Source organism: Pogoniulus pusillus, chromosome 17 (genome assembly GCF_015220805.1).
Source record: "Pogoniulus pusillus isolate bPogPus1 chromosome 17, bPogPus1.pri, whole genome shotgun sequence".
Lineage (NCBI taxonomy): Eukaryota > Metazoa > Chordata > Aves > Piciformes > Lybiidae > Pogoniulus > Pogoniulus pusillus.
The window spans coordinates 22,114,405-22,140,377 of NC_087280.1; the positions used below are offsets into that span (position 1 = coordinate 22,114,405).

At 48.1% G+C, this 25,973-nt stretch overlaps 1 protein-coding gene across 5 annotated transcripts in view; it reads right to left on the reverse strand.

The window, feature by feature from the left end:
- Positions 1-327: 327 nt before the first annotated feature.
- SV2B (synaptic vesicle glycoprotein 2B) overlaps positions 328-25,973 on the reverse strand; it is a 79,839-nt gene continuing 54,193 nt past the window's right edge. For 4 of the 5 annotated variants that reach the window (XM_064158060.1, XM_064158059.1, XM_064158058.1 and 1 more), the window contains 11 exons: positions 23,723-23,903; positions 22,968-23,119; positions 19,708-19,841; positions 18,148-18,237; positions 14,949-15,059; positions 13,265-13,353; positions 11,784-11,948; positions 6,318-6,451; positions 4,825-5,025; positions 2,950-3,109; positions 328-2,079 (listed from right to left, as the gene is read on the reverse strand). In XM_064158060.1, coding sequence (XP_064014130.1) covers positions 1,896-2,079; positions 2,950-3,109; positions 4,825-5,025; positions 6,318-6,451; positions 11,784-11,948; positions 13,265-13,353; positions 14,949-15,059; positions 18,148-18,237; positions 19,708-19,841; positions 22,968-23,119; positions 23,723-23,903 — 1,601 coding nt within the window. In that variant the 3' untranslated portion in view covers positions 328-1,895. Of the gene's footprint in view, positions 2,080-2,949; positions 3,110-4,824; positions 5,026-6,317; positions 6,452-11,783; positions 11,949-13,264; positions 13,354-14,948; positions 15,060-18,147; positions 18,238-19,707; positions 19,842-20,029; positions 20,081-22,967; positions 23,120-23,722; positions 23,904-25,973 lie in introns of those variants that run through there. The other variant, XM_064158061.1, reaches the window with a different exon arrangement.

Below are 25,973 nucleotides of genomic sequence, written 5' to 3' on the forward strand. Positions count from 1 at the left end.
TCTCCATCTCAGGAGACTTCCAAAACCTGCCTGAATACATTCCTGTGCAACCTGCTCTAGGTGAACTTGCTCTGCTGGTTGGGTTGGAGTAGATGATCTCTAGCTGGCCCTTCCACTCTCTAAGTCTGTGACTACCCCTGTGCAGCTGGAGGCAGAGGTGTCAGACTTCAGTCCTGCTGGATTCCAGCCTAATCTTGCATGTTTTCCTTTGAAAAACAAACAAACAAAACAACCAAGAGGCAAACAAACAAACAAAAAAATCACTAAAAATAGAAAAACTAAAACCAAAACTAGCAAAAAAAAAAAAAAAAAAAAAACCACACCAAAGAGAACAAAACACTTTTTATGTCACAAAAACCTCCTAGTGAGACAGATCTGCTGCGTGATGTGACAGTTTCTGATCAGTTCTTGCCTATTGCTGAGCTTGTTGGAAGGGTCTAATTATCACTACCCAGCCACTCGTGAGCATCGATGTGTTCTGCACCAGTGTGTGTTTCATCCTATGCTTCCTGAGAAAGTGTATCCCAAAAATGCACAACTCACTCATTTTCTAGGTGCACCAGGCCTTAAAGTCATATGCTGAAAAAGGGGCACATGAGTTTCAGGAATGGTTTGTACAGGAGATCAAACTGAACCATGCCCCTTCCTGGAGAATTTGCTGCTCTGTCCAGTGAGAGCTTGCTGTGCTCATTCCCTGTGTAGTGAGTTAAATGGCTTTAAGTAGCTGTGCTTAGAGTGCTTCAATGAGACCCAGGTAGATAATAAAATCAAGCATCAGAGTCTTCAAACCATATGGCTAAAATGCTGGTAAATTCACAGTTACCATACTCTAGGTATCAGACCAAAACCATCTCCTATTTACACCAGATTAATATGTACACATTTGGTTTGTGGGAGTGCTCCAACATCATTGGAATTTCTCCTCTGTGAAAGTTGTAGGGCAAAGAAAATTCTTCAGCATCACCATAGAAATACACATTCCCCACCATCAATGCACTGGAATAGTTTGTGTCTGGATATAAAGTGTCACTGAACTGGTTGTGACTCCAGTTAATCTTGAATTAATGGGCTAAGACTTAAGTGCCTCTCAAGATCTTCTTGAGGGTGCAGAAACTACAAACTATGAATTCCAATACCTGATCACTTCAATATGTATAGATTTATGTGTAAACACATAAATATATATATATATATCATGTATACATTTCTCTCCCAGACCAAGAAGGTGCTTATTGATTGTCTATGCCCAAGACAAGACAGTAAAGGGCTTTGCAACTCCAATTCTTATGAGAGCGCCAAGCACTCGCCCTCATACCCTCAGAAATAAGAACCCTGTCACTCTTTCAGTGGGTAACCCCAAAAATCAAGCCAGCTAGGGTCACTAGTCACAATTGTAGCTCTTGTCCCTACTGCTGGAGCTCAGCTACAGTAGTTTTGTTACCTGCCCTTGTGTCTGAACACAGCTGGTAGGAAACGCCAAGGAGCGCTGGGCAAGGCAGGAGGTATCTCGCAGCTCAGCAAAGGCATAAAGGGGTGAGGATCTGCTCTCCTGCTGGACACGCTCACACCACACAGGCACACACATGCACAAAGCTGCTGTCCGTGTCCTGTGTTGGTACACCAGGATGGAGAGGGGAAAGGTAGACTCCCAGCGTAGGCAAGGTTAAACCCAAGCTCTGCAAGGGGTGTGTGGGAGCTGCATGCACCAGTTGTGGCTGTAAAAGGGTCAGAAACTAGGGGTTGAAGTTTTATGCCTTTGGGTTCTTCTTTCCCTCTGCCCTCTCTCTTTGAGGTATTGACAGAATGGTGTAAAAATGGACATTTTGGCTTCTCCCAAACTGGCTCTTATCTGTTCTTCTGTGTCTGCACCCCCTGATGCCCCTGGCTTCAGTTGCTCACATCAGGACCTGATCTCGAGTCTCTGGCAGGCGCAAAGCGAGCAGACCACCTCCAACCAGAGCGGAGGATGCCAGAAGGATGGGGACCACCTTGGTTATTCCTACGAAGGAGGCAAAGATTGAATTCCCCAGGATGGCACCAAACTTGCAAAGCCCATTGAGAATGCCAAAGGCTGTTGCCCTGTGGGGAAGAAAAGCAGAAAGCAGTGGTTAGGAGGAAGGCTCCCAGAACAACCAGAGGGATCTGGATGGGTAATCTTGTGATTGCTTTTGTGTTGCTCAGGCTGCACTTCTGGCAAGTAAAGCCAGACAGGGTAGTTAAATAGGTAAATAGACATCAATGTCTGGCATGTCTGTGTGAACAAGGAGGATGTCTTCAGGTTCTCATTTCTCCTTTTTGTCTCAGTTTCTCCCTGTAGTGGCCTACTATGGCAGCCTTGGCCCTCCCCAGAGAAGGTGGGACACGACTAGTTTGACAACTGGTCAGAGCCCGTCCAAGCACTTGGGTTTCCTGGGCTCTGCTGTGAGTACTGCTTCACCTAGCAGCTAAAAGCATATTGCCTCCAAAGAACAGGCCTTCTCCTTTCCTTCTGGCTCCTTCCTACAGCCTGGAAAAGGGTAAAAAAAAGACTTGTAGTGATGACACATGAAAGATGACCCCAAAGTTTCCTGTGTTGCCTCATCTCCTCCAGCATTCTGTGCACATGGTTGTCTCCAGGTTGTGGAGGGGAAACTGTCACGGTGAGGAACTATGCCAAGAAGCTGAGGGCACATAGTCAGAAAGGCTGGATCTCCATGTACATCCATGGAAATGGGACAGTCCATATTTCACCTGCTTGGAATTTCCATACCCCCATAGGACTCCCTGTGTCCAGGAATTGTGCTTGCAAACGTCTGTGCTGTTACCACAGGACTGCTCAAGCTCTAAGGACAAAAATAATACACCTTCCCCACTTATATGTATCTAGAATGGATGCTGACTTTTTTCCATCAGGATTTGAGAGGCCTCAAGTCAGAGGGTGGAAAGGAAAAGGAGAAATGTTCTGAGCACCTTTTGTCAGTGGAGTAGAGCTCCACAGTGATCACGTCCAGGGCATTCCAGGCGGCAATGCTGGCCCCGCAGAAGAGGCACTGCCAGCCGATCATTGCTGATTCGCTGTTGCCAAAGAAGAGGAAGAAGCAACACACTGCTGAGATCAACATGGAGCCACCTATGGGAGGAAAGCAAGACTGTTGGCACCAGTTTCCTCTACCCACAGCTGAGCAAACACAGCTGTTGATCAATACGGCTTTCAGGAGATGTTTGACCCCCAAACAAGTGACATCTGCAAGAATCCGAAGAACACCTTGATGCTGCCTTTCCCTCACTCTGGCACTGGAAACCAGCCTGAAAGTGTCAGAGAATCATAGAATCAACCAGGTGGGAAGAGAGCTCCAAGCTCATCCAGTCCAACCTAGCACCCAGCCCTGGCCAATCAATCAGACCATGGCACTAAGTGCCTCACCCAGGCTTTGCTTCAACACCTCCAGGGACAGTGCCTCCACCACCTCCCTGGGCAGCCCATTCCAATGCCAATCACTCTCTCTGCCAACAACTTCCTCTTAACATCCAGCCTAGACTTCCCCCACCACAATTTGAGACTGTGTCCCCTTGTTCTATTGCTGGTTGCCTGGGAGAAGAGGGCAACCCCACCTGGCTACAACCTCCCTTCAGGTAGTTGTAGACAGCATCGAGGTCACTCCTGAGCATCCTCTTTTCCATGCTAAAGAACCCCAGCTCCCTCAGCCTCTCCTCACAGGGTTTGTGTTCCAGGCCTTTCACCAGCTTTATCCTCAAAGACCATCTGATCTGGCTGATAGTCCTGCTCTGCAGACACTCCTGCTTTTCCAGGCAGGCTTCCAGTATCTCAGACTTCCAGATGGACACAGGAAGAGCAGAAGTAAGCAAACAGGAGAGTCAGTGAGGAGGAAGAACGCTCGTGAAGGATTTCCAGCATGAGCTTTGAGTGAAGAGCTGGTGCATTTCATCTTACACTGAAACTGCTTGACACGTTCATAGTCTCAATTAGGATAATTTACAGCCAGTTGTAGGAAGCACTTGAGGTCTCTTTTAATTATAAGAACATCATTAGATTTCATGGCACATTTGCACAGGAGCTGTAATTTTATGAGCACCGTCGAGGGAGAAAGTGAGAACGTTTATGCTCAGTTAGGCACAGTACATACTCAGAAGTACTAATGGCTACATCACTGCCTTCTAACCCAAGGAGAATTTTCACCTGAGGAACAGGGTAGTTTTTTTTCCAGAATCAGAGTTTTTTCCCTTGGAAAAAATCTGTTGTTGTTGAAATGTCTCAATTCACTAACAAGAAACCAACGTCAGAATTCTTTGTTTGGGGTTTTTTGCATCACTTTGACACCACTTGAAGCAGTCTAGATGCTGACCAGGAGCTAAAAAGCTTCATTTTGCACACTATGTTGCATTTCAGAATCATTTAGAATTGTTTGGGTTGGAAGAGACCTCCAAAGGTCACCTAGTCCAATCCCGCTGCAGTCAGCAGGGACATTTTCCACTAGATCAGGTTGCACAGAGCCCTGACAAACATCATCTTCAATATCTCCAGGGATGAGCCCCCCCCAACCACCTGCCTGGGCAACCTGTTCCAGTGTTCCACCATCCCTATAGTGCAGAACTTGTTCCTGACATCCAATCTAAATCTCTTCTAGCTTGAAGCCACTGCCCCTCATCCTATCCCTACAGGCCTTTGCAAACACTCTCTCTGCAGCCTTCTCGTAGCACCTATCAGGTACTGGAAAGGCTTCTATTAGATCACAGAATCAAGCAGGTTGGGAAACACCTCCAAGCTCATTCAGCCCAACCTAGCACCCAGCCCTGGCCAATCAACCTGCACCATGCCCCACTCACCAATCATCTTTATCCTCCCTATTTTGTCCATCAGTAATGCAGAGATGATGTTGCCTGGCAGCACAGACAGGCTGCCCAGGAAGCTGACCAGGTAGATCAGGAAATCATTGTCCTCCTCAAAGTCCAAGTGACAGCCTTCTTTCTCCTTCATAAACGTGCTGTTGATGAGCCTGCAGTTGATGAATTTGTGTTCATAGAGATCTGCAAGGGAGATAATCACAGAATGGTAGAAGTTGGGAGGGACCTCCAGAGATCATCTAGCCCAACCCCTGGCCAAATCAGGTAAACCTAGAGCAGGTTGCACAGGAGCTCAGCATCTATGCATGTTTTGAAACTCTCCAGGAGCCTCCATCTAGAATGGTTTGGTTGGAAGGGACCTCAAAGACCATCTAGTTCCATAGGCAGGGACACCTTCTTCATACCTGAATGGCACTCAAGTAATACTCAAGAAACTACCACATGTACAGCATCCTTCCATTGGACTTGATAGCTGATGGCAATGATTGGTTAGACTTTATGAAGTGTTTTCTTTTTCTGACTGATGTGAGCATGCAGTTCACAGAATCACAGAATGTCAGAGGCTAGAAGGGACCTCAAAAGCTCATCCAGTCCAACCCCCCTGCCAGAGCAGGATCACCTAGAGCAGATCACACAGGAACACATCCAGGTGGGTCTTGAATATGTCCGGAGAGGGAGACTGCACAATGCCCCTGGGCAGCCTGTTCCAGGGTTCCATCACCCCCAAAGTAAAAAAGTGTTTCTCATGTTGAGGTGAAACCTCCTGTCTTCTAGTTTGTACTCACTGCCCCGTGTCTGGGCTCCACAGGAAAGAAATCAGCCACATCTCCTTGACCTCCACCCTTTAGATATTTATATGCAGCAGAATCTTGATCCTGCTTGGCTGATCTCTCTTCATAGAGCAGCCACAGGAGTTAGGATCCAAACTAAACCAAATGTCTGAGAGGTGCTCCCAGTGGAAATAGCATGGGGGAGTTTATTTCATTGCCAACCTCCAGCTGCAAGCTTATGCATCCCTTCTGTTTATCATCAAGACCCCAGTATCCCCATGCCAGAAAGGCAGGCAATGCAGGCCTTTGCTTTCATGGCATTATGGTGTGTTCTCTGTTGGAGTGAAAGTGAAAACTCAGGATAAATGAATGCCTATTTTACTGCTAATGATTGTTCAGCAATCACAGTTTGGTTAAAATCCTATTGTAAGGCAAATTTGTTGAGCCTTTAATCTGCTGCCAGGGTCTGAGCACAGAGTTCTGCATTTCTCATGCAGCAGCTGACAGTATCAGAATCTATATGGTTAAAAACAATGATGGAGCAAACTGAAGCCTCCTTCCAAATGCATCATCCTCTTTTTTGTTTTCCCCTCTTTTCCACCCATGACTTTCATTACCTACCACACACACATAAAGCTCTCTATCATTTTTCTTCCTCCCATAAGCTGACCAAAGAGTTCCTAACCAGAGAGATGAGGCTGTTACCAGTGTTATAGAAGACAGTGGAGATGATGGTGCAGTTCTCAAAGAAGGTCTCGCTGGATGTCACATCCTCAAAGTAGCAGTCCTCAAATAATGAATCCTCAAACCTCACCTCCTTGAATTTCATGCCAATGAATCTGTGGGGCAGGAAGCAGAACTTCACTCTCTGGTTGGAGGCATTTTCTCCACTGTATATCACAGAACAGATCTTTCAAGAGACAGAGCACTAATGGCAATCATAGAATCAAGCAGGTTGGAAGAGAGCTCCAAGATCATCCACTCCAACCTAGCACCCAGCCCTGGCCAATCAACCAGACCATGGCACTAAGTGCCCCAGCCAGGCTTGGCTTCAACACCTCCAGCCACAGCAACTCCACCACCTCCCTGGGCAGCCCATTCCAATGCCAATCACTCTCTCTGACAACAACTTCCTAACAACATCCAGCCCAGACCTCCCCTGCCACAACTTGAGACTGTGTCCCCTTGTTCTGTTGCTGGATGCCTGGCAGAAGAGCCCAACCCTACCTGGCTATAGCCTCCTTTCAGGCAGCTGTAGACAGCAATGCGGTCAGCCCCGAGCTCATTTATAGAGAAGGTGTTCAAGCACAGCTGTCCTGCCACCTCCATGCTTACTTAGTTTAGTAGGTGAAAAGGGTTTTGAGAAGGGCTTGAAGAAGCTTTTTTTCTTTGTTTTTTTTTTTTTCAAGAGAGATGGACACTGTAGGATTTATGGCAGGTTTTTTCTGGTCCTCAAAACAGCCACATCTAAGGAATTGTGTTTATCTGGCTGAGTGGACACAACTCCTTTCACATTCAATGCCAGTCATAGAATCACAGAATCAGTCAGGATTGGAAGGGACCACAAGGAGCAGCCAGTTCCAAGCCCCCTGCCATGCCCAGGGACACCTACCCTAGATCAGGCTGCACACAGCCTCAGCCAGCCTGGCCTCAAACACCTCCAGCCATGGGGCCTCAACCACCTCCCTGGGCAACCCATTCCAGCCTCTCACCACTCTCATGCTCAACAACTTCCTCCTCACCTCCGCTCTGACTCTCCCCACCTCCAGCTTTGCTCCATTCCCCCCTAGTCCTGTCACTCCCTGACAGCCTAGAAAGTCCCTCCCCAGCTTTTTTGTAGCCCCCTTTCAGATCCTGGAAGGTCACAAGAAGGTCTCCTGAGAGCCTCCTCTTCTGCAGACTGCACAGCCCCAACTCTTTCAGTCAGTCCCTATAGCAGAGCTGCTGCAGCCCTCTGAGCATCCTCAAGGCCCTTCTCTGGACACATTCCAGCATCTCCACATCCTTCTTGTAATGGTAACTCCAGCCTGTGTGAAGAAGCCATAATTTCTCTGAGTGGACACAAACCCTCTCAAATTCAGTGCCAGTCCATGTGAAGAAGCCATAATTTCACTCAGTGGACACAAATCCTCTCTCATCCAGCACCAGCCCATGTGAAGAAGCCATAATTTCACTCAGTGGACACAAATCCTCTCTCATCCAGCACCAGCCCATGTGAAGAAGCCATAATTTCACTCAGTGGACACAAACCCTCTCACTTCAGTGTCAATCCATGTGAAGAAGCCATCATTTCACTCAGTGGACACAAACCCTCTCACTTCAGTGTCAATCCATGTGAGAAGCCATCATTTCACTCAGTGGACACAAACTCTCTCTCATCCAGCACCAGCCCATGTGAAGAAGCCATAACTTCACTCAGTGGACACAAACCCTCTCTCATCCAGCACCAGCCCATGTGAGGAAGCCACCATTTCACTCAGTGAACACAAACCCTCTCTCATCCAGCACCAGCCCATGTGAAGAAGCCATAACTTCACTCAGTGAACACAAACCCTCTCTCATCCAGCACCAGCCCATGTGAAGAAGCCATAACTTCACTCAGTGGACACAAACCCTCTCTCATCCAGCACCAGCCCATGTGAAGAAGCCATAACTTCACTCAGTGGACACAAACCCTCTCTCATCCAGCACCAGCCCATGTGAAGAAGCCATAACTTCACTCAGTGGACACAAACCCTCTCTCATCCAGCACCAGCCCATGTGAAGAAGCCATAACTTCACTCAGTGAACACAAACCCTCTCTCATCCAGCACCAGCCCATGTGAAGAAGCCATAACTTCACTCAGTGGACACAAACCCTCTCTCATCCAGCACCAGCCCATGTGAAGAAGCCATAACTTCACTCAGTGGACACAAACCCTCTCTCATCCAGCACCAGCCCATGTGAAGAAGCCATAACTTCACTCAGTGGACACAAACCCTCTCTCATCCAGCACCAGCCCATGTGAAGAAGCCATAACTTCACTCAGTGGACACAAACCCTCTCTCATCCAGCACCAGCCCATGTGAAGAAGCCATAACTTCACTCAGTGGACACAAATCCTCTCTTATTCAGCACCAGCCCATGTGAAGAAGCCATCATTTCACTCAGTGGACACAAACCCTCTCTCATCCAGCACCAGCCCATGTGAAGAAGCCATCATTTCACTCAATGCACTGCGTTTTCTTTGCGAGCTGACCTCGCTGCCTTCTTTACTCTCCCCTTTCTCCAGCATAAATAAAGCCAGACTTTATCAGCAGCCCACTGAGCCATTCAGTGAAAGGTTTCTGACAGCTGTTTAAACTCCAAGTGATTTTTAAGTGAAAATGCAGTTGGGTTTCTAGAAGGAGTGGGGGAGGTTATCTGAGCTGCTGCTCGTAACCATCTCTGTTCGAGGACTCTTGCTAATCGCGGAACGAAAACAGACAACACTAGAAGTAATCAGCTGTGTCAGGTGATTGATGTCTCCTCTGATGGGAAGCTTGACATGTCTGACCTGCCTGCCTGGAGGGTGACACAATATTGATTGACCTGGGAATCTGTGCAGTGGGAAGATGCATTAGTTAATGCCCAGGCAGGCACGTTTGGAAGATGCAAGGAGCGATTAAGACCAAGCATTATTGCTCTGGTTAAGGAGGCCATGACTGTCACCAAACAAAAAGCCTTCTAACATACACCCAGAAACTTAATTGAATTGAGCACTTAGAACAGTCTAGCATGAGGGCTGTTTGCAGCAGTAAATGAGCACTGCAGGGCTTCTTAACTGAAGCTACTAACAGATATTATTAATGCACAAACACCACCAGAAGACTACTGAAGTCTTTTGTTCCAGCTAGGAGGTCTCATAGGTTACAGTAAAACTGAAGCTGCTCTGCATTCCCTCAGCATTAGCCTGTGATGTATTTACTCCCCAAGGCTGTTAGAAGTCTTTTTCCAGCAGTTTGTTTTCTTAACATCCATCTTTAAAAGAGTCATAGAGCAATGGACTTGTGTTCAGTGGAGATTTAACTCACAGCCAAGGGCTGGGAGGGAAACACAGCTACAAATCTCATCTTGAGATATGCTCTGGGCATTGCTGGAGTGTGGCTTGATCAGGTTTTGAATTGGAGAAGCCTGAGGCAGGAGACTATGATGGACCTCAAAATAGCTTTGAGCTTCCTGAATGATAGAATGAACCAGGTTGGAAGAGACCTCCAATATCATTCAGTTGTCTCAATGAAACCAATGAAAACTGAGCATCTCCTCCAGGCATAAGAGTCCTCAATCCTTAACTATGACCAACATTCACATATCACCAGGCCTTGACTGCTCAATAGTTAGGGGAATAGGAACTATGCGGCTAGGTTTACACCATTAAACGGCTTCTTGCTTCAGAGGAGGTCTCTGGAAGGACATAAGGGCACATGCTAGGATCTCCTACCAATATCTGTCAGATACACACCAAGGAAGTGGAGACAAACAGATTCTGAGGGGAAAGGAACAGCCTGGCTGGGCAATGAGGTATGGTTTCACCTGTGAAACTTAGCACAGTGTGTGTTTTGTGTGCCACTTAGCATCCTGTGGGATCTCCCTACACAGTGCAAGGCAGCTAGAGCAGTACCCTGTCCAGCCTGAGGAACTGGGATCCCCATGAAATTCCATAGTTGTATTTTCTTTCCCCCACCCATTTTACTGAGGTTTAGCAAAAAAATAATGGCCTGCTACAAATCCCCAGGGTTTATATTGTCTGAGCATCAGAGTGGTTGGGGTCCAGGCTGGATGCAGAAGAAAAAAACCCAGGCTCAGCTCAAACAGGAGAAGCAAGGAAAGCTGTGATGTTCTGCCAGAGTCACTTCACAGATCCACAGAATGTCAGGGGCTGGAAGGGACCTCCAAAGCTCAGCCAGCTCCACAACCCCCCTGGGCAGACTGTTCCAGGCCTCTGTCACCCTCACAGGGAAAAAATTCCTCCTCATGTTTACTGAAACTTCCTATGGCTCAGCTCCCACCCATTGCCCCTTGTCCTGTCCCTGGGCATCACCCAGCAGAGCCTGGCTCCAGCCTCCTGCCACTCACCTGCACACATTGATAACCACTGCTGAGGTCACCTCTCAGTCTCCTCCTCTCCCAGCAGCACAGCCCCAGCTCCCTCAGGCTCTCCTTGTAATAGAGATGCTCCATTGCCTTCAGCATCTTTGTGGCTCTGTGCTGGTCTCTCTCAAGCAGTTCTATGCCCCTCTTGAACTGGGAGGCTCAGAACTGGACACTACTCCAGATACAGCCTCACCAGGGCAGAGTGGCAGGAGAACCTCTCTTGACTTCCTAACTGTAGCCTTTCTAATACACCCCAGACTGACTTCAAAGCATAGCAGAGATGCCACACTCATTCTGTGGTGAGACGCTGGTCCGTGTGGGAGAAGCACACCACTGCAAACGGCCACGCCAGCTCACACTGCAGGATGGAGGCTGGGTTAAGGCACACCTAAGCAGAACAGCTTTTTGCAGTGGAAATGCAGCACTAGAAGGGTTTCGTGTTAAGTGATGGCCTCTGCTGCCCAAAACCAGTAGATGTCAGTGTGAGCTAAGGAAACAGAACTGCCATTCCTGCACCCAGCCAGCTGGATACCCACTGCCCTGCTCCAAACAAGGGGCTGCTCATAGAATCAACCAGGTTGGAAGAGACCTCCAAGCTCAGCCAGTCCAAACTAGCACCCAGCCCTGGCCAGTCAACCAGACCATGGCACTAAGTGCCCCAGCCAGGCTTGGCTTCAACACCTCCAGGGATGGAGACTCCACCACCTCCCTGGGCAGCCCATTCCAGTGCCAATCACTCTCTCTGGGAAGAACTTCATCACTTTCTCTGTGAAGAGCTTCCTCCTGTTGGATGCAAGATTCCTCCTCCTGGGGTATGGAGCTGACAGTGAAGGAGGCAGTGTGTGGAGTATGGAGCTGACAGTGAAGGAGGCAGTGTGTGAAAAACAGGATTAAAAGGATATTTGGTCTGTGGGAAAATGCCTTTAGGGTTTCAGAGCTCCAAAAGGGCAATGAGGATTTTCCATTGCTGGAAACATTCAGGGAAAGAAAGAGAGGAGAAGATCTTTCCAAAAGTGCAGTTCAATCCACGTGCATTGAACCAGGTTCTGTCCACTTACTTATCATTTCTGTACTCCCCATTTCTGTGGATCTGGTTTTCCAGGGTGAAATTAAAGGTGAAGTGTGACACTTCCTCCTCATCAAAGATCTTCACTCGGGATTCATAGGCCTCATCTTGGAGATAGCGAATCATGTCAGGGAACCAGACAATAAGGCCATAGTAACTACAACAGCACAGGAGAAATGCATTAGGGATGCAAGATCCTGGCACTGCAAATACCACAGCTCTTTTCCAATGAACTGCTACACAGTTGGCAAAGCTGTTCCATTCCTGATGCAAATACACTACTCTTGCTCAAGTCAGAATCATAGAATCAGTTAGAGTTGGAAGGGACCACAAAGATCAGCCAGTTCCAAGCCCCCTGCCATGTCCAGGGACACCCTACCCTAGAGCTGGCTGCCCAGAGCCCCATCAAGCCTGGTCTTAAACACCTCCAGGAATGGGGCCTCAACCACCTCCCTGGGCAACCCATTCCAGCCTCTCACCACTCTCATGGTGAAGAACTTCCTCCTGATGTCGGACACAAGGCTGACTCAGACACAGGACTGAGCTGCCTCCCTGCTTCAAAACATCCCTCTGATGTCAGGAGCATGTTGGTTCAATTTGGTTCACTTAAAGCAGCGCAGCTACTTGAAATTTTAGTGACATTTAGTCCACAGCTGGAAAACACAGCCATGTGCTCTCCTTTCTGCCCAAGAGACCAACAGAGTAGCAAGAGATTTGGAAACTCTCCCAGATAGTTTCCCTAACTCTGCAAGTGGGAGCTTTAGGAGAGACAGAAGTTTCCTGTAGTTTAAATTTAGGGTCACCTGAATTGTTTTTAAATAGATTAAGGAAGAGTTGAGAATCAGGTAAGGTTGGGAGGGATGTTTTATTGTCTGACCAAGGTCAAATGAAAGGTCTAAAGACAAGAAAGTTGATCCACTACTACTTTGCTGGCTGGTTATAGAATCATAGAATCAACCAGGTTAGAAGAGATCATGCAGCCCAACCTAGCACCCAGCCCTGTCCAGTCAACTAGACCATGGCACTGAGTGCCTCATCCAGGCTTTTCCTGAACATTTCCAGGCTGGAAAAGACCTCTGAGGTCATCAAGTCCAACCTAACACCTTCTAATGCAATTAACTAAACCATGGCTCCAAGTGCCCCATCCAGTCTCCCTTCAAACACCTCCAGGCTTGGCTGCAACACCTCCAGCCACAGCAACTCCACTGCCTACCTGGGCAGCCCATTCCAATGCCAATCACTCTCTCTGCTAACAGCTCCCTCCTACCATCCAGCCTAGACCTCCCCCAGAAGTCCTGATTTGTCCAAAGCACCTTGCACCCTCCTATAAGCCATCATTAATCAATAGTTACACAAAGAATTTTTTAAGGTAAGACCAAGATTAACTTTGGATCAGTTTAGTTAAATGCACAAGCAACTACTCCAACTCTGAGTGCTCTCTCATGTCTTGGAGAAGTCAAAAAAGTACCATACCTTAAGGCCATTGTAAACCAAACCACAGCCAGCATCAGTGTGTTCATCCTGTACTGGGCTGTTAAGCAGTAGAGCACGTTGTCCCAGACCTACAAACCCACAAGAGAGAATTAGCTGCAAGAGTATCCCAGCAGACACTTGACAGATTCATTCCTGAGTGCATCACAAATCTCAGGGCTCACTGGGGAAGGTCAGATGTGTGGCTTGTGTTCAGTTCTTTGTTCAAAGTTGTATTTATTGAGATACATGGCATACAAAGAGATCACTTATTCAGCTGTGTGCCAGGGCACTTCATCTGAGTTCTCTGGGAAGAACTGGAGCGCTTGAGCAAGGCCTGGTTTGATGCAGTATCTCTCCCAGATCACAGCATGAAACGGGGATATGAGCCTGGCTTCAGGCCTTCTGACAGCTTTGCCTCCTCAAATGGTCTCAGAGAGGCTTTCAAAGTGAGCTCCAAAGTTCAGCAAAGAGTAAAAAACCCAAACACAGCTGGCATTTTGGGAGGGATAAAGCAAACTCAGGTAGGGATGAAGTCAAGCACAGCAAGAGACAGATCAATATCTCCTCTTGACCAATATCTGCTTTTGACCTCTTGCAGAAAACATTGCCAGGGCCATGAAGAGGTTTAACCCCTCATGCTCTTGCACATAAATAGTATAGCTCCTGCATTGAACATTGCCAGGGACATGAAGAGGTTTAACCCCTCATGCTCTTGCACATAAATAGTATAGCTCCTGCAGTGAACATTGCCAGGGACATGAAGAGGTTCAACCCCTCATGCTCTTGCACATAAATAGTATAGCTCCTGCATTGTTCTTAATTAAGAAAGACTCTCCTTTGAGTCTATCTTCTCAGGTTAGAAGAGGATAAATTCTCCTAGTCCTGAAGATGAATTCCCCTAGACTAGAAGATCTAGCAAGAATCATAGAATCAACTGGGTTGGAAGAGACCTCCAAGATCATCCAGTCCAACCTAGCACCCAGCCCTATCCAATCAACTAGACCATGGCACTAAGTGCCTCATCCAGGCTTCTCTTGAAGACCCCCAGGGACGGTGCCTCCACCACCTCCCTGGGCAGCCCATTCCAATGCCAATCACTCTCTCTGTGAAGAACTTCTTCCTAATATCCAGCCTAGACCTACCCTGGCACAACTTGAGACTGTGTCCCCTTGTTCTATTGCTGGTTACCTGGGAGAAGAGGCCACCCCCCACCTGGCTACAAGGTTTTCCAGAAAGTTCTGCAGGGGCATAGGCATAAGTAAGCCTAGTTCTGCATGGGCATAGGCAAGCAGCATAATGTGTACCATTAGCTGAAGAGGCAGCAAAGCATTGCCAGCAGTACCAAGGAGCAAACTATCTTCTGAATCCACTGCATGTGGTAAATTCACTTAGGCTTGTAGGAGAGGGAATCAATGTTTATCCTCTGAGAAGAGAGTCACTCAGGGCTGTGGCTCCTGCTGGAAGCTCTGCACAGCTGGACCTGCTGTGATGCTGACAGAGGGGATTTCAGGACACAGCTGGCAGCGTGTGGATGCACACATCTGCATAGCACAATCAGATGGCAACCCTTTGCAAACACCAGCACAGCAAGGGTCAGAGGTTCCAGACACAATGACCTGAAGCAACAAAGCACTGGAGCTCCAAGTTCATAAAGCCCCTGGGGGGTGTTCTCATTTCTCTTTACCTGTTTGAGAGTAGTCGTGATTCTGACCAGCCAGCGCTGGTACCAGGTCCCTGTTGAGCTCTGGATTTCAATGAATTCATCTACTTGCTTTGGAGTTTTGATATAGGAAACCTGAGAAAGAGAGGGGGGAAATAAGAGAAAAACTAGGGGAAAAAATGACTTCAGTTTCTAGCTTTGATCTAGGGTGAATTTTCAACTCCACTGTCTTCTGAGCAGTGCTTCCAGCTGACATCCTTCACTCTTTTTCCCTTGAATTTTATCACTAAGAAGTGAGCTGAGTTAATTACAGCCAGAGATATTAATAAAGGAAAGTCTTCCTTTCATCCATGTCTCCATCCTTTCTTTCTCTCTCTCTCTCCTTCCATTAAATATTTTGAATGCATCACATCCACTTCAAGCTTTCCTTGCTTGGCTCATGTGCCTGTCTGTGTACTGCCTTATTTCTCTATCCCATGGATTCCCACTAGAAATTAGGAGTAGGTGACAGTAAAAATGATCTCCAAGATCAGCCATTTGCATCCACAAACTGTGCCCTCAGGGTCTCCTTCTTCAAAAATAAGTGGCAGGATGCTGCTCACTCAGCCCCTTTTAAGTAGCACTGGCAGAACCAATATGAGAAGTGAATGTGTAGAAGGGAATCCTTGCATCTGAAAATGCATCCTCTCATCAAGAGAGCTTGCAGCATGCAATCAGCCTGCTGCACCTAAGCAGTCCAGGTTTTCAGCACCGAACAGCTGAACTGGCCTGCTGAAGGAACCTCGAAAATGGATCCCAGAAAATACTTGTTCAGTCCCTTTAAATCAAGGACATGCTGAAGGAAAGAAGAGCTGTTTGTAAATAGGAGAAGGAGGTGAAAATGTGCTGAGTAAATTTCTGAGTGTGGTGAGTGCCTTGGCTCAGCTGCGAAGTCTCCACGTTCCTCTTGCTGGCACCACTTAAATGTCAGGTCTGGGAACTGAACCAGTACCAACTGACTCACCAGCAACAGGCAACTTCTGGCCTATCAGGAAAAAAACATGTTCTGACAGTTTGTGCTGCAGCAGCACTCAGCATCTGCCCCTGCCAACGGATCCCAGCAAACCTTGATTCAGACACTGCAGCCTACCTCGAGCTGTGGTACTGAGATCACAGGCTCACAGGATGGCAGGGGTTGGAAGGGACCCAAAGAGATCATCCAGTCCAACTCCCTGCCAGAGCAGGACAATACAATCTAGTTCAGGGCACACAGGAACACATCCAGACAGGCCTTGGAAGGCTCCAGAGAAGAAGACTCCACAATCTCTCTGGGCAGCCTCTGCCAGTGTTCTGTGACCCTTCCAGGAAAGAAGTTCCCCCCTGTGTTGTGGTGGAACCTGCTGTGCTGCAGCTTACATCCATTGCTGCTTGTCCTGTCCCAGGGAGCAGTGAGCAGAGCCTGTCCCCCCTCTCCTGACCCCCAGCCCTCAGATGTTTATAGACATTGATTAAATCCCCTCTCAGTCTTCTTTTCTCCAGACTAAACAGCCCCAGGTGCCTCAGCCTCTCCTCACCAGGCAGTGCTCCAGTCCCTTCATCGTCCTTGTAACCTTCCACTGGACCCTCTCCAGCAGATTCCTCCCTCCCCTTTTGAACTGGGGAGCCCAGAACTGAAGGCAGTATTCAAGATGAGGTCTCACCAGGGCAGAGTAGAGGGGAAGGAGAACCTCCCTAGCTTTGCTGGACACACTCTTAATGCACCCCACGATCCCTTTGGCCTTCTTGACCACCTCCTGCCACAGCAGTCACAACACCACTGGATGGAGTAATCCATCACACACTCAGAATCATTGAATGACAGGAGTTGGAAGGGACCTCAAAAGGTCATCGAGTCCAACCCCCCTGCCAGAGCAGGACTGTCTAGAGTAGGTCACAGAGGAACACATCCAGGTGGTTTTTTAATGTCTCCAGAGAAGGAGGCTCCACCACTTCCCTAGGCAGCCTGTTCCAGCACTCAGCCACTCCCTCAGTAACAAAACTCTTCCTAATAACCCAATCTAGTTTGAGGCCATTTCCTCTCATCCTTTCACTAATGACTTGGGAGAAGAGACTGCCCCCCACCTCTGTGCAACCTCCTTTCAGGGAGCTCTAGAGAGTAATGAGGTCTTCCTTCAGGCTCCTCTTCTCCAGACCAAACACCACCAGTTCCCTCAACTGCTCTCCAGACCCTTCACCAGCCACCTTGCTCTTCTCTGGACACATAGATACCTGAGTTTCAGTTCTCTTTTCCACTCACCATGCACCAGGGCTGCCCAGCCCAGCTTGGCATCACAGCAGAGCCAGGTAGAGATTTAAAGAGACAGTTTTGCTCCCTTCTTTTGATAAAGTTCACATCAGTTGAGTGACTGGTAAACTAAAAATAGCACAGGCTGCTTAAGTTCCCACCTCAACCCAGACACACAGTTGTCATGCACAGATACTAAACTTTCACCTTCTTGAAGGACCACTCCTGAAGAGCTCTATTTGGTAACAACCTTCCTGAACACATAGCCTCACTCTCCTTCTTGTTCAGAAAGACTCTTTGCACCCAACCATGTCTCCTGTTCTCCATCCTTCTCTCATCTTTAAAAGCATAAATCAAGAGCTGCTCCCTGGCTGGCTCCTCAGGAGTTTACAAGTAAGTTGTAGTCATTTACAATTAACCTCAGCACCCACCTTTTGTGTGATTTTACTGCTAAGGAAGTCTACTGGTGTGACCTTTTTCACAACAAGCAGCAGCCCAATGAGTAATAGCCACTCATCCCACTTGCCCTTGGAGAGATTAAAGACTGGGTTTGAGGCAGGTGGAGTTTGAGAAGCTCATTAGAAGGTACTTGAAGATTAATCAGAGTTTGATTAGAAGCCAGAGTGGAGAAAGGAGTGACTCACATCTCTCACATGACTCCTACCTCTCTCCTTTGCTTGTAGTCCCTGAGAGCAGCACAAGTAAGCTTGTGTATAATTGAAAAATCACTACTCTGTAGAGTAACACCAGGAACAAAGACTACTCACTGCAAGTCTAGTGCTGGGGGGGGGGGGAGGGGGGGGGAGGTCTGACATCAAAGTTTAAACACACAAAAAGTATCTGAGTCCTTTTACTGATTGTTGGAATGCTGAAAATGCCCTGAGGTGGAATAAAGTAGAGCTGTGCTGCACCAAGGAAGCTGTGTCCAGCCTCACATGCTGGAGGCTTCCTTAAACTCACCGTAAAGACCTTCTCTGGCTCACCCTTGGCCCGCATGTTGGTGTCATGAACTTGCTTGAGGATCATCCAGGCTTCATCGTGCTTACCTATCTGAATAGACACACACCAAAAAAAACCACCACAGAACAAATGCTGGAGTTTCTGGCTTTGTAATTTATGGAAGCATAGAGAGAACCCAGTTCTAGAGGACCATGGTGATGGAGATTCGCACATACAGCGGTGGCTGCATTAAATGCAAAGAGCTGAAAGCTCACTGGGTGCAGCATCTCTTCTGTCTCTGATGGAAGGAGTTACCCTGAAGGTATGGCAGGCAGTAGAGGAGCCAAGAGCAAAGCTTTAAAAACAGATGGAAGATGCCTATTGCAGGAGGGGGTTAGGCTAGATGATCTTTGGAGGACCCTTCCAACCCAAAGCATTCCATGAGGTGATGGATCACAGGATGTCAGGGGTTGGAAAGGACCCAAAGAGATCATCCAGTCCAACCCCACTGCCACAGCAGGGCCATACAATCCAGCTCAGGACACGCAGGAACACATCCAGACAAGCCTGCAAAGGCTCCAGAGACGCAGACTCCACAACCTCTCTAGGCAGCCTGTGCCAGGGCTCTGGGACTCTTACAGTAAAGAGTTCCTCCTTGTGTTGAGCCGGAACCTGCTGTGCTGCAGCTTCCATTCATTGCTCATTGTCCTATCCCAGGGAGCAGTGAGCAGAACCTGTCCCCACCACCACCCCCAGCTCTCACATATTATAAACATTGATTAGATCCCCTCTCAGCCTTCTCTTTTGCAGACTAAGCAGCCCCATGTCCCTCAGCCTCTCCTCACCAGGCAGTGCTCCAGCCCCCTCATCATCCTTGTAGCCCTCCCTTGGACTCTCTCCAGCAGATCTCTGTCCCATTTCAACTGGGGAGCCCAAAACTGAAGGCAGTACTCAAGACAAGGTCTCACCAGGGCAGAGTATAGGGGGAGGAAAACCTCCTTTGATTTGTTGGACACACTCTTCTTAATGCACCCCAGGATCCCTTTGGCCCTCTTGGCCCCAAGGTCACATTGCTGTGTCATGGCTGAGGTGACCTGGGCTCTAATCCCACCTCTAATGTCTTTCAGACTTCCCATGAGCTAGGTATTGTCACATTTCTCATCTGTGAAATGGGAATAAAGAATATTTGCTCTAAACTTCTGAGGTTTATACATCTCGCTCAGTAAAATGTACTCTGCCCTTTGTCTTCCACCAGGATTCAGTAGTTACGTGCCCAAAATCCATGGGATGTTTTCAAAATGCCCTTGTTGGACTCCCAGTTGGAAGTCTCAGCAGCCTTCACCACTCTCTTTCTGTGCCCCACTTGGCAGTGCAACACAAACCAACCCAGGCTGACCCCACAGGCTGTAGTCTTTGGGGTTTAAGCCACCTGTGGAGCTAGTGTGGACACGCAGGAGCGGTTTTGCTTCTGAGCTTGTGCTCTGTGTGTTCAATGGAACAAAAAAAGACAGGTGGTGGCACATTAGGGACCAGCCAGGCTCTGCTAACGTCAGGCTGCAAGGTTCAGATGAATCATCTTACCTCCAGCAAAAACCGCGGGCTCTCAGGCATGAATTTCAGCGCCACCAGGGAGGCGATGCAGGGCAGAGCACAGACGAGTACAAAGACTCTCCAGCTGTGGAAGTGGTACTTGGTTCCCATACTGAACCCCCAACCTGCAAACAGCAAGAGCCACACAATCAAAACACTGACTAGGCATTCTTGTCAGCAACAGCCTTGGTCTTTACAGCTCTGTAACAACACAGTTGGCTGTCGTTGGTCCTGATAGTTCAGAGAGGCTGCAGAGCATGCTCAGGAGGGAACAGCAAGTGAGATCATGCTCATTACAGAAAATGGAACACACCTGCTCAGGCTCTGCCTTTTGAAAACCTCCTTTTATCTCTGGGGTTAGAAATGATCTAGTGATAAGAATAGCTCCGTGCAGCTGTGAGTGAGCAAGGTTGGGAAAGGGTAGAGGAATCAGGGCCATCATTTATTGCTGCTGAGTGATGTTACAGGAGGGCTTACGAAGGCTGAGTTTTCCCTGATCTGAAAGGCACATTGGAGGTGTGTGCTGGTTTGGGGGTAATTGGAATATTTTAATGAGAGAAATTAGATCATTGGCTGTGAAAAGATGATAAAGTGGTGTCTATGTTACCCATTCCTTCTGCTGAGCCATATGAAAATAAGGCCATAAAGATAAGTCAGTCTCTGCCTGGCTGCTGCTGTATTAACTCTTCTACCTGAACCTGCACATTCCCAACTAATCATTCTGCTTCTTACACCCCTTGCTGACCTCTCCAGTTCAACCTGCACATAAGGAACATTCTGAGATAGGGGAAGGGGTGGAAAGAAGGAGGATGGTTAGTTGGAAGCCCCTCCTGGGCAGTCTGGTTGCTAGGAGGGGGTTTGAATTTCTTTATTACTTTTAACTTGTATATTACTGCATATAGTTGTAAATATCATAGAATCATAGAATCAACCAGGTTGGGAAAGACCTCCAAGCTCAGCCAGTCCAACCTAGCACCCAGCCCTAGCCAGTCAACTAGACCATGGCACTAAGTGCCTCATCCAGGCTTTTCTTATATGCTGGTAAATTGTGCCAGGCTGTAAATACAAAGCTTCATTCCTTACCTTCCAGCCAGCTGAGTTAGTTTGGTTAATCTAGGGGCAGGGAAGGGAACTCCAAAACAACTGCAAGGTGGCTCCTTTCCATCTCATGCAGCACACAACATATTTCATGTTGTTTGTAAATCAGCTAGGAAAGCAAGTTGGTTTTTTTTTTACCACAACTACAAAACCTAAGATGGGATTTAAACTTAGAATAAACAAGATCCTAATCCTGCATTTGAGATTCCCCCATTCCTGTTTTCTTTTCCTGGTATTCATAGAATCAGTCAGGGTTGGAAGGGACCACAAGGAGCAGCCAGTCCCAACCCCCCTGCCATGCCCAGGGACACCCTACCCTAGAGCAGGCTGCACACAGCCTCAGCCAGCCTGGCCTTAAACACCTCCAGCAGTGGGGCCCCAACTACTTCCCTGGGCAACTCATTCCAGGCTCTCACCACTCTGATGCTGAACAACTTCCTCCTCACCTCCACTCTGACTCTCCCCACCTCCAGCTTTGCTCCATTCTCCCCAGTCCTGTCACTCCCTCATAGTCCATCCTCAGCTCTTTTGTAGCCCCCCTTCAGATCCTGGAAGGCCACAAGAAGGTGCACAATTCTGCTGCTAAGGCCTGGCAAGTAACAGCAGCATCCTTACATTGCTTCATTTACCATTCCTAGGCTCAGATCTCAGCAGGAATTTTTATTCCCAGAATAAGGAACTCATCAAGCAATGGTTTTCTGCATAGTCTTCATCTGAGTCAGTCATGGTATTCTACTCATTTCAGGAAGTAGGTGGAAAGGGGGAAACCACAGCATCAAAACAGTCATCTGAAATGTAAAGGTAATGTAAACACTTCTGGGACTTTTTAAAGCAAATGCAGTTGCAGATAACAGAATTCCTTCAACCTTCAAACAATTTGCCTCTTTATCCCAACAGTCTCTGTCTTATCAGTCAAGAGCATGAACTTTTCTTTATGCTGAGTGGGTGAACAGATAGATAAAAGTGCTTTTCTTCATGGTCACTGTGGCCTCTCCTAATTTCTTCAAGCAGGATTTGGCAGACAGCTGCTGTCACTGAACACTGAGGGAATTCATCTTTCTCAGTAGGTATTTGTTTCTGATGCTTTCCTGGGATGTGTTACAAGGAATCCCATGTGATGTGCAGATTTTTGCTCCTCAGAACATGAGTATGTTTCAGACTACCTCCATCTCCTGCTTCTCTCCCACTTCCAGCTCTGGGCAGGGAACCCATTCCACTCCTGAACCTATTTAGATGAAGTCAGCCCATCATATGCTGGGGAAATCTGCTACCTGATGCACAGCCCACTTGGCTAAGGAGAAGAGGATGTGCTGTCCTCACTGCTATCATTCACAGCACTCAGTGATTCCCTTATTGATTGTTTTAGATAAATAGTCCATTTTTGCAAGACAATCTCAGTTGTGTGTGTGTGTGTCCCCCTCAAATTGCACTGACATTTGGATTCAGAGCTCAGGTGCTGGCAGTATCATTGGAGGGTTACATTTGAAATGTTTGCTGCAAAGCAGCCCTCATCAGCCCTGTTTACAACCTCAGTATCAGTCATGCAGTCAAATTTATCACAGAATGTCAGGGGCTGGAAGGGACCTCCAAAGCTCAGCCAGTCTAACCCACTCTGAAGCAGGATCACCTAGAGCAGATCACACAGGAACACATCCAGGTGGGTTTTGAGTATCTCCAGAGAGGGAGACTCCACAACCCCCCTGGGCAGCCTGTTCCAGTGCTCTGTCACCCTCAGAGGGAAAAAATTCCTCCTCATGTTTATTGAAACTTCCTATGGCTCAGCTTCCACCCATTGCCCCTTGTCCTGTCCCTGGGCATCACCCAGCAGAGCCTGGCTCCAGCCTCCTGCCACTCACCTGCACACATTGATAACCACTGCTGAGGTCACCTCTCAGTCTCCTCAACTCTAAGCAGCACAGCCCCAGCTCCCTCAGGCTCTCCTCATGACATTCCAATACCCTCAGCATCTTTGTGGCTCTGTGCTGGGCTCTCTCAAGCAGTTCTATGCCTTTCTTGAACTGGGGGAGAATTCAGGTATCTATTTATTCTGGGGTATGCAAGGACTGAGTAATGCCAGCCTCGTAGGGGGGTTCAGGTAGCATAGTGCTAGAGGAATGTGGTGGTGTGAAAAGTGAAGAGCACAAACCAGTTACCATAATGTGGGATGATGCTCCAAGCCATGGCTGAAGCAAAAATGCCACCAATCATCCAGAACATGCAAAGCCAGCTCAGGTGTTCTCCTCTCTTCTCACGAGACAGGAACTCAGAGAAATAGGCAAACACAATGGGGAGGGATCCCCCGATCCTGAGAAGAAACAGCACAGAGGAAGAGTAAGAGCCTTCTTCAGTGTCTCTGTGGTTAGGGTTGCACCTATACAGAGGGAAGGTCACACTCACAGAAGTGAGATTGGTGGGGAAAATGCAAATCTGTCTTTGGCTAGTCTGGTCTGAGACATGAAAGATAAAAAAAGCTCTTCCTCATGCTCTGAGAGCTGAATTTCCTGTGCAGTTCTTGGGAAGCCAGCAACAACCCTGCTCTTCACCTACACATCTCCAGTGTTACTGTGTGGCTACTCATCTCAGGGAGGGAAAATACAGATGGCTGGTGGGAACTGCAGAGGGTCTTACTGGAGACCCTATGGTCAGGTGGGCACCTGTCAGTCTCACTCACCTTTCTGCACAATTTGGGCTGTACCAGGAGAATGCCAACACCCAACCTTTCCTCCCACTAAGACTTTAATGGTCAAGGGGAGCAATGCAACCATGTGTGCTAAACAGCAGTGCCATCCCAGCTCAGAACCAGAGAGGCAACTGCTGAGCAGCCTTCCTTCTCCCACCCCGTACCCCCAGACTGCTGAGCTGTGATGGGAGTTCTCCAGGACGTGGGATGGATTCACCAGTTACCCACCCGAGGCCTGAGATAAGGCGGCAGAAGAGGAAGAATCCGTAGCCCTGGACAAAGGAGGAAAGGAGTGCAAAGGCAGCGTTGATTGCAAGTGATATGATGAGGCATTTCTTCCTTCCCAGCTTATCAGCGAGGCCACCCAGCAGGACAGCTCCCACCATCATTCCCAAGTAGACTATCAAGCCTAGAAGGGAGAGAGGAGACAGTAGTAAATTTGGTCAGCAAGTGCAAACAGCATGCAACGCAGAAGCAGATTTTAAGGCACTCGTGGCAGCTGATGTTGACCTGGCATAAACTAGAGACACTTCCATCCTCCCCACATCAGCTGTGTCAGGTGCCAGGAACTCTCTCTGCTGGTGGAACCTGGTTTTTCCTTTTTGTGCCCACAGGCTTGCACCATTCCCTGCTGCAGTGCAGACATACCCTCACTTGACCAGCCCCACATCTTTCTTCCCCGACCTCAGGGCTCACATAGCCCCTGCACGTAAGCAATGGCCAGACATAAGCAGCTTAGGATGCACGTGTCCCAGCTGTGTGCTACCAATGATACCACACAAGTCTGATGTCTTAACTCCACTGACCCCCACCCCCGAGTGCAGTGGGACTGAGGATGTGTAGGGAGGAGGCTGTGTCTGGCTGCTGTCTGTGTTCAGCAAGCTGCGAGAGCAGAGAGGCTGCTAAAGCACAGCTACATCTCTGCAGGTCAGTATCCTGCCCATGCTTCCTCTGCACTCACCTCTCACTGCTTTTCCTAGCTTGATCTGAGAGCATCAATCTATTCCTAAGACTTGCCTTGTGTAGTACAGCAACTTTGCTACCAGCCAAGATCTGGTATCTAACCAAAGGACAACTTAGAGCAGAAAGCACAGACTTGATGTGAATATTTCAGAAGGAGGGAGAGCCTACTGCCTGTCTTGGCAGTTTAGAGAGTTAGCATCCTGATTCCTAAAGGAAATGGATTCCTCTTGTTAAGTTGACTTCATTTTATCTTCCATCATGAGGTCCTCAAAAGACAGTTTCAGTGACTGCATTTGGTGGCAGATTGAATTACAGAGAATGGTTTTCTTCTCCAGACAGGCTGCTGGTACCCAGCTCACAACCTTGGCCTAGAAAACAATGGCAGTTGTCCTTGGCTCTTCTCCTGACATTGCCACCAGAAGGGACACTTGATTACATTGCCTTTTCCTTTGGATGAGCAGCAGAATAAATGGCAGTAATTAATGGTGCTCAAAGGTCCAGGAATAAGGTTTGGGGTTTTTTTAATTCATTTATTTTATCTCCTTTCCAAATGCAGATACCTCAGAGAGCCAGTGGCATCCTGGCCTGCGTCAGGAGCAGTGTGGCCAGCAGGACAAGGGAGGTTATTCTTCCCCTGTGCTCAGCACTGGTCAGGCCACACCTTGAGTGCTGTGTCCAGTTCTGGGCTCCTCCATTCTGGGCTCCGCCATTCAAAACCTCCATTCAGGGTTTTGCCAGCTCAGTTGTACATCCACCGTGGGCTCTGTGCAGTCAATACCCACACTCTTTTTGCCCTGCCATCCTGACCCAAGCTGTCCTGGTGATTAGGTGATCTGAAGGTGTGTAAAGGTTTCAGATACTGCTCTGCAGCAGTCAGAGAAGTACACATCTGAGAACCTGGGATCACTTTCTCTGTTAACTTTGGCCTCCTGCTTGTTTGCTGAAGTTCAGATTGCAAGGGACAGCTGAGGCCAAAACGATTTTAGTTCAAAATCTTTGTGAAAGGAGAACTCTTAATGCAGTTCTGGAAGACTTAGTGCTTTTACCCTGGCTCCTGAGCCTCATTTAATGGAGCAGCTCTGATGGCAGCCAGCAGATAGAAGTGATGCTGCACCCTGTATCTACTGACTGCAGCCTGGCAGCTACCCATCTGACAGCAAGTCCTGCCAGCACCGTGCCAGTGGCTCACAGCAAAGCTCAGCCCACACCACCAGACCCTGATGGGGAAGAAAAAAATAGCTGCCAAGTTTACTTTTTTCATTTCATTTTTTCCAGAGAAAATCCCTGGATGGCAGATGTTCATCCAAATCCTCTTAGCCACACAAAACATCCTGGGTCAGGAGGAGGTGGAGGTGGTTGTCACAGTCTCCTATCTGATGACTTAGTGCAGCTGAGCACCCCGGCTTGTGGCAGGGCAGCCAGATCCCCAGCCAGGCAAGAGTGGGCTTAGCATGGGTTATGGCATCAAGAAGTGCAATGGAGATGGTTTTTTAAGGGCAAACCCCTGAAGATTCTG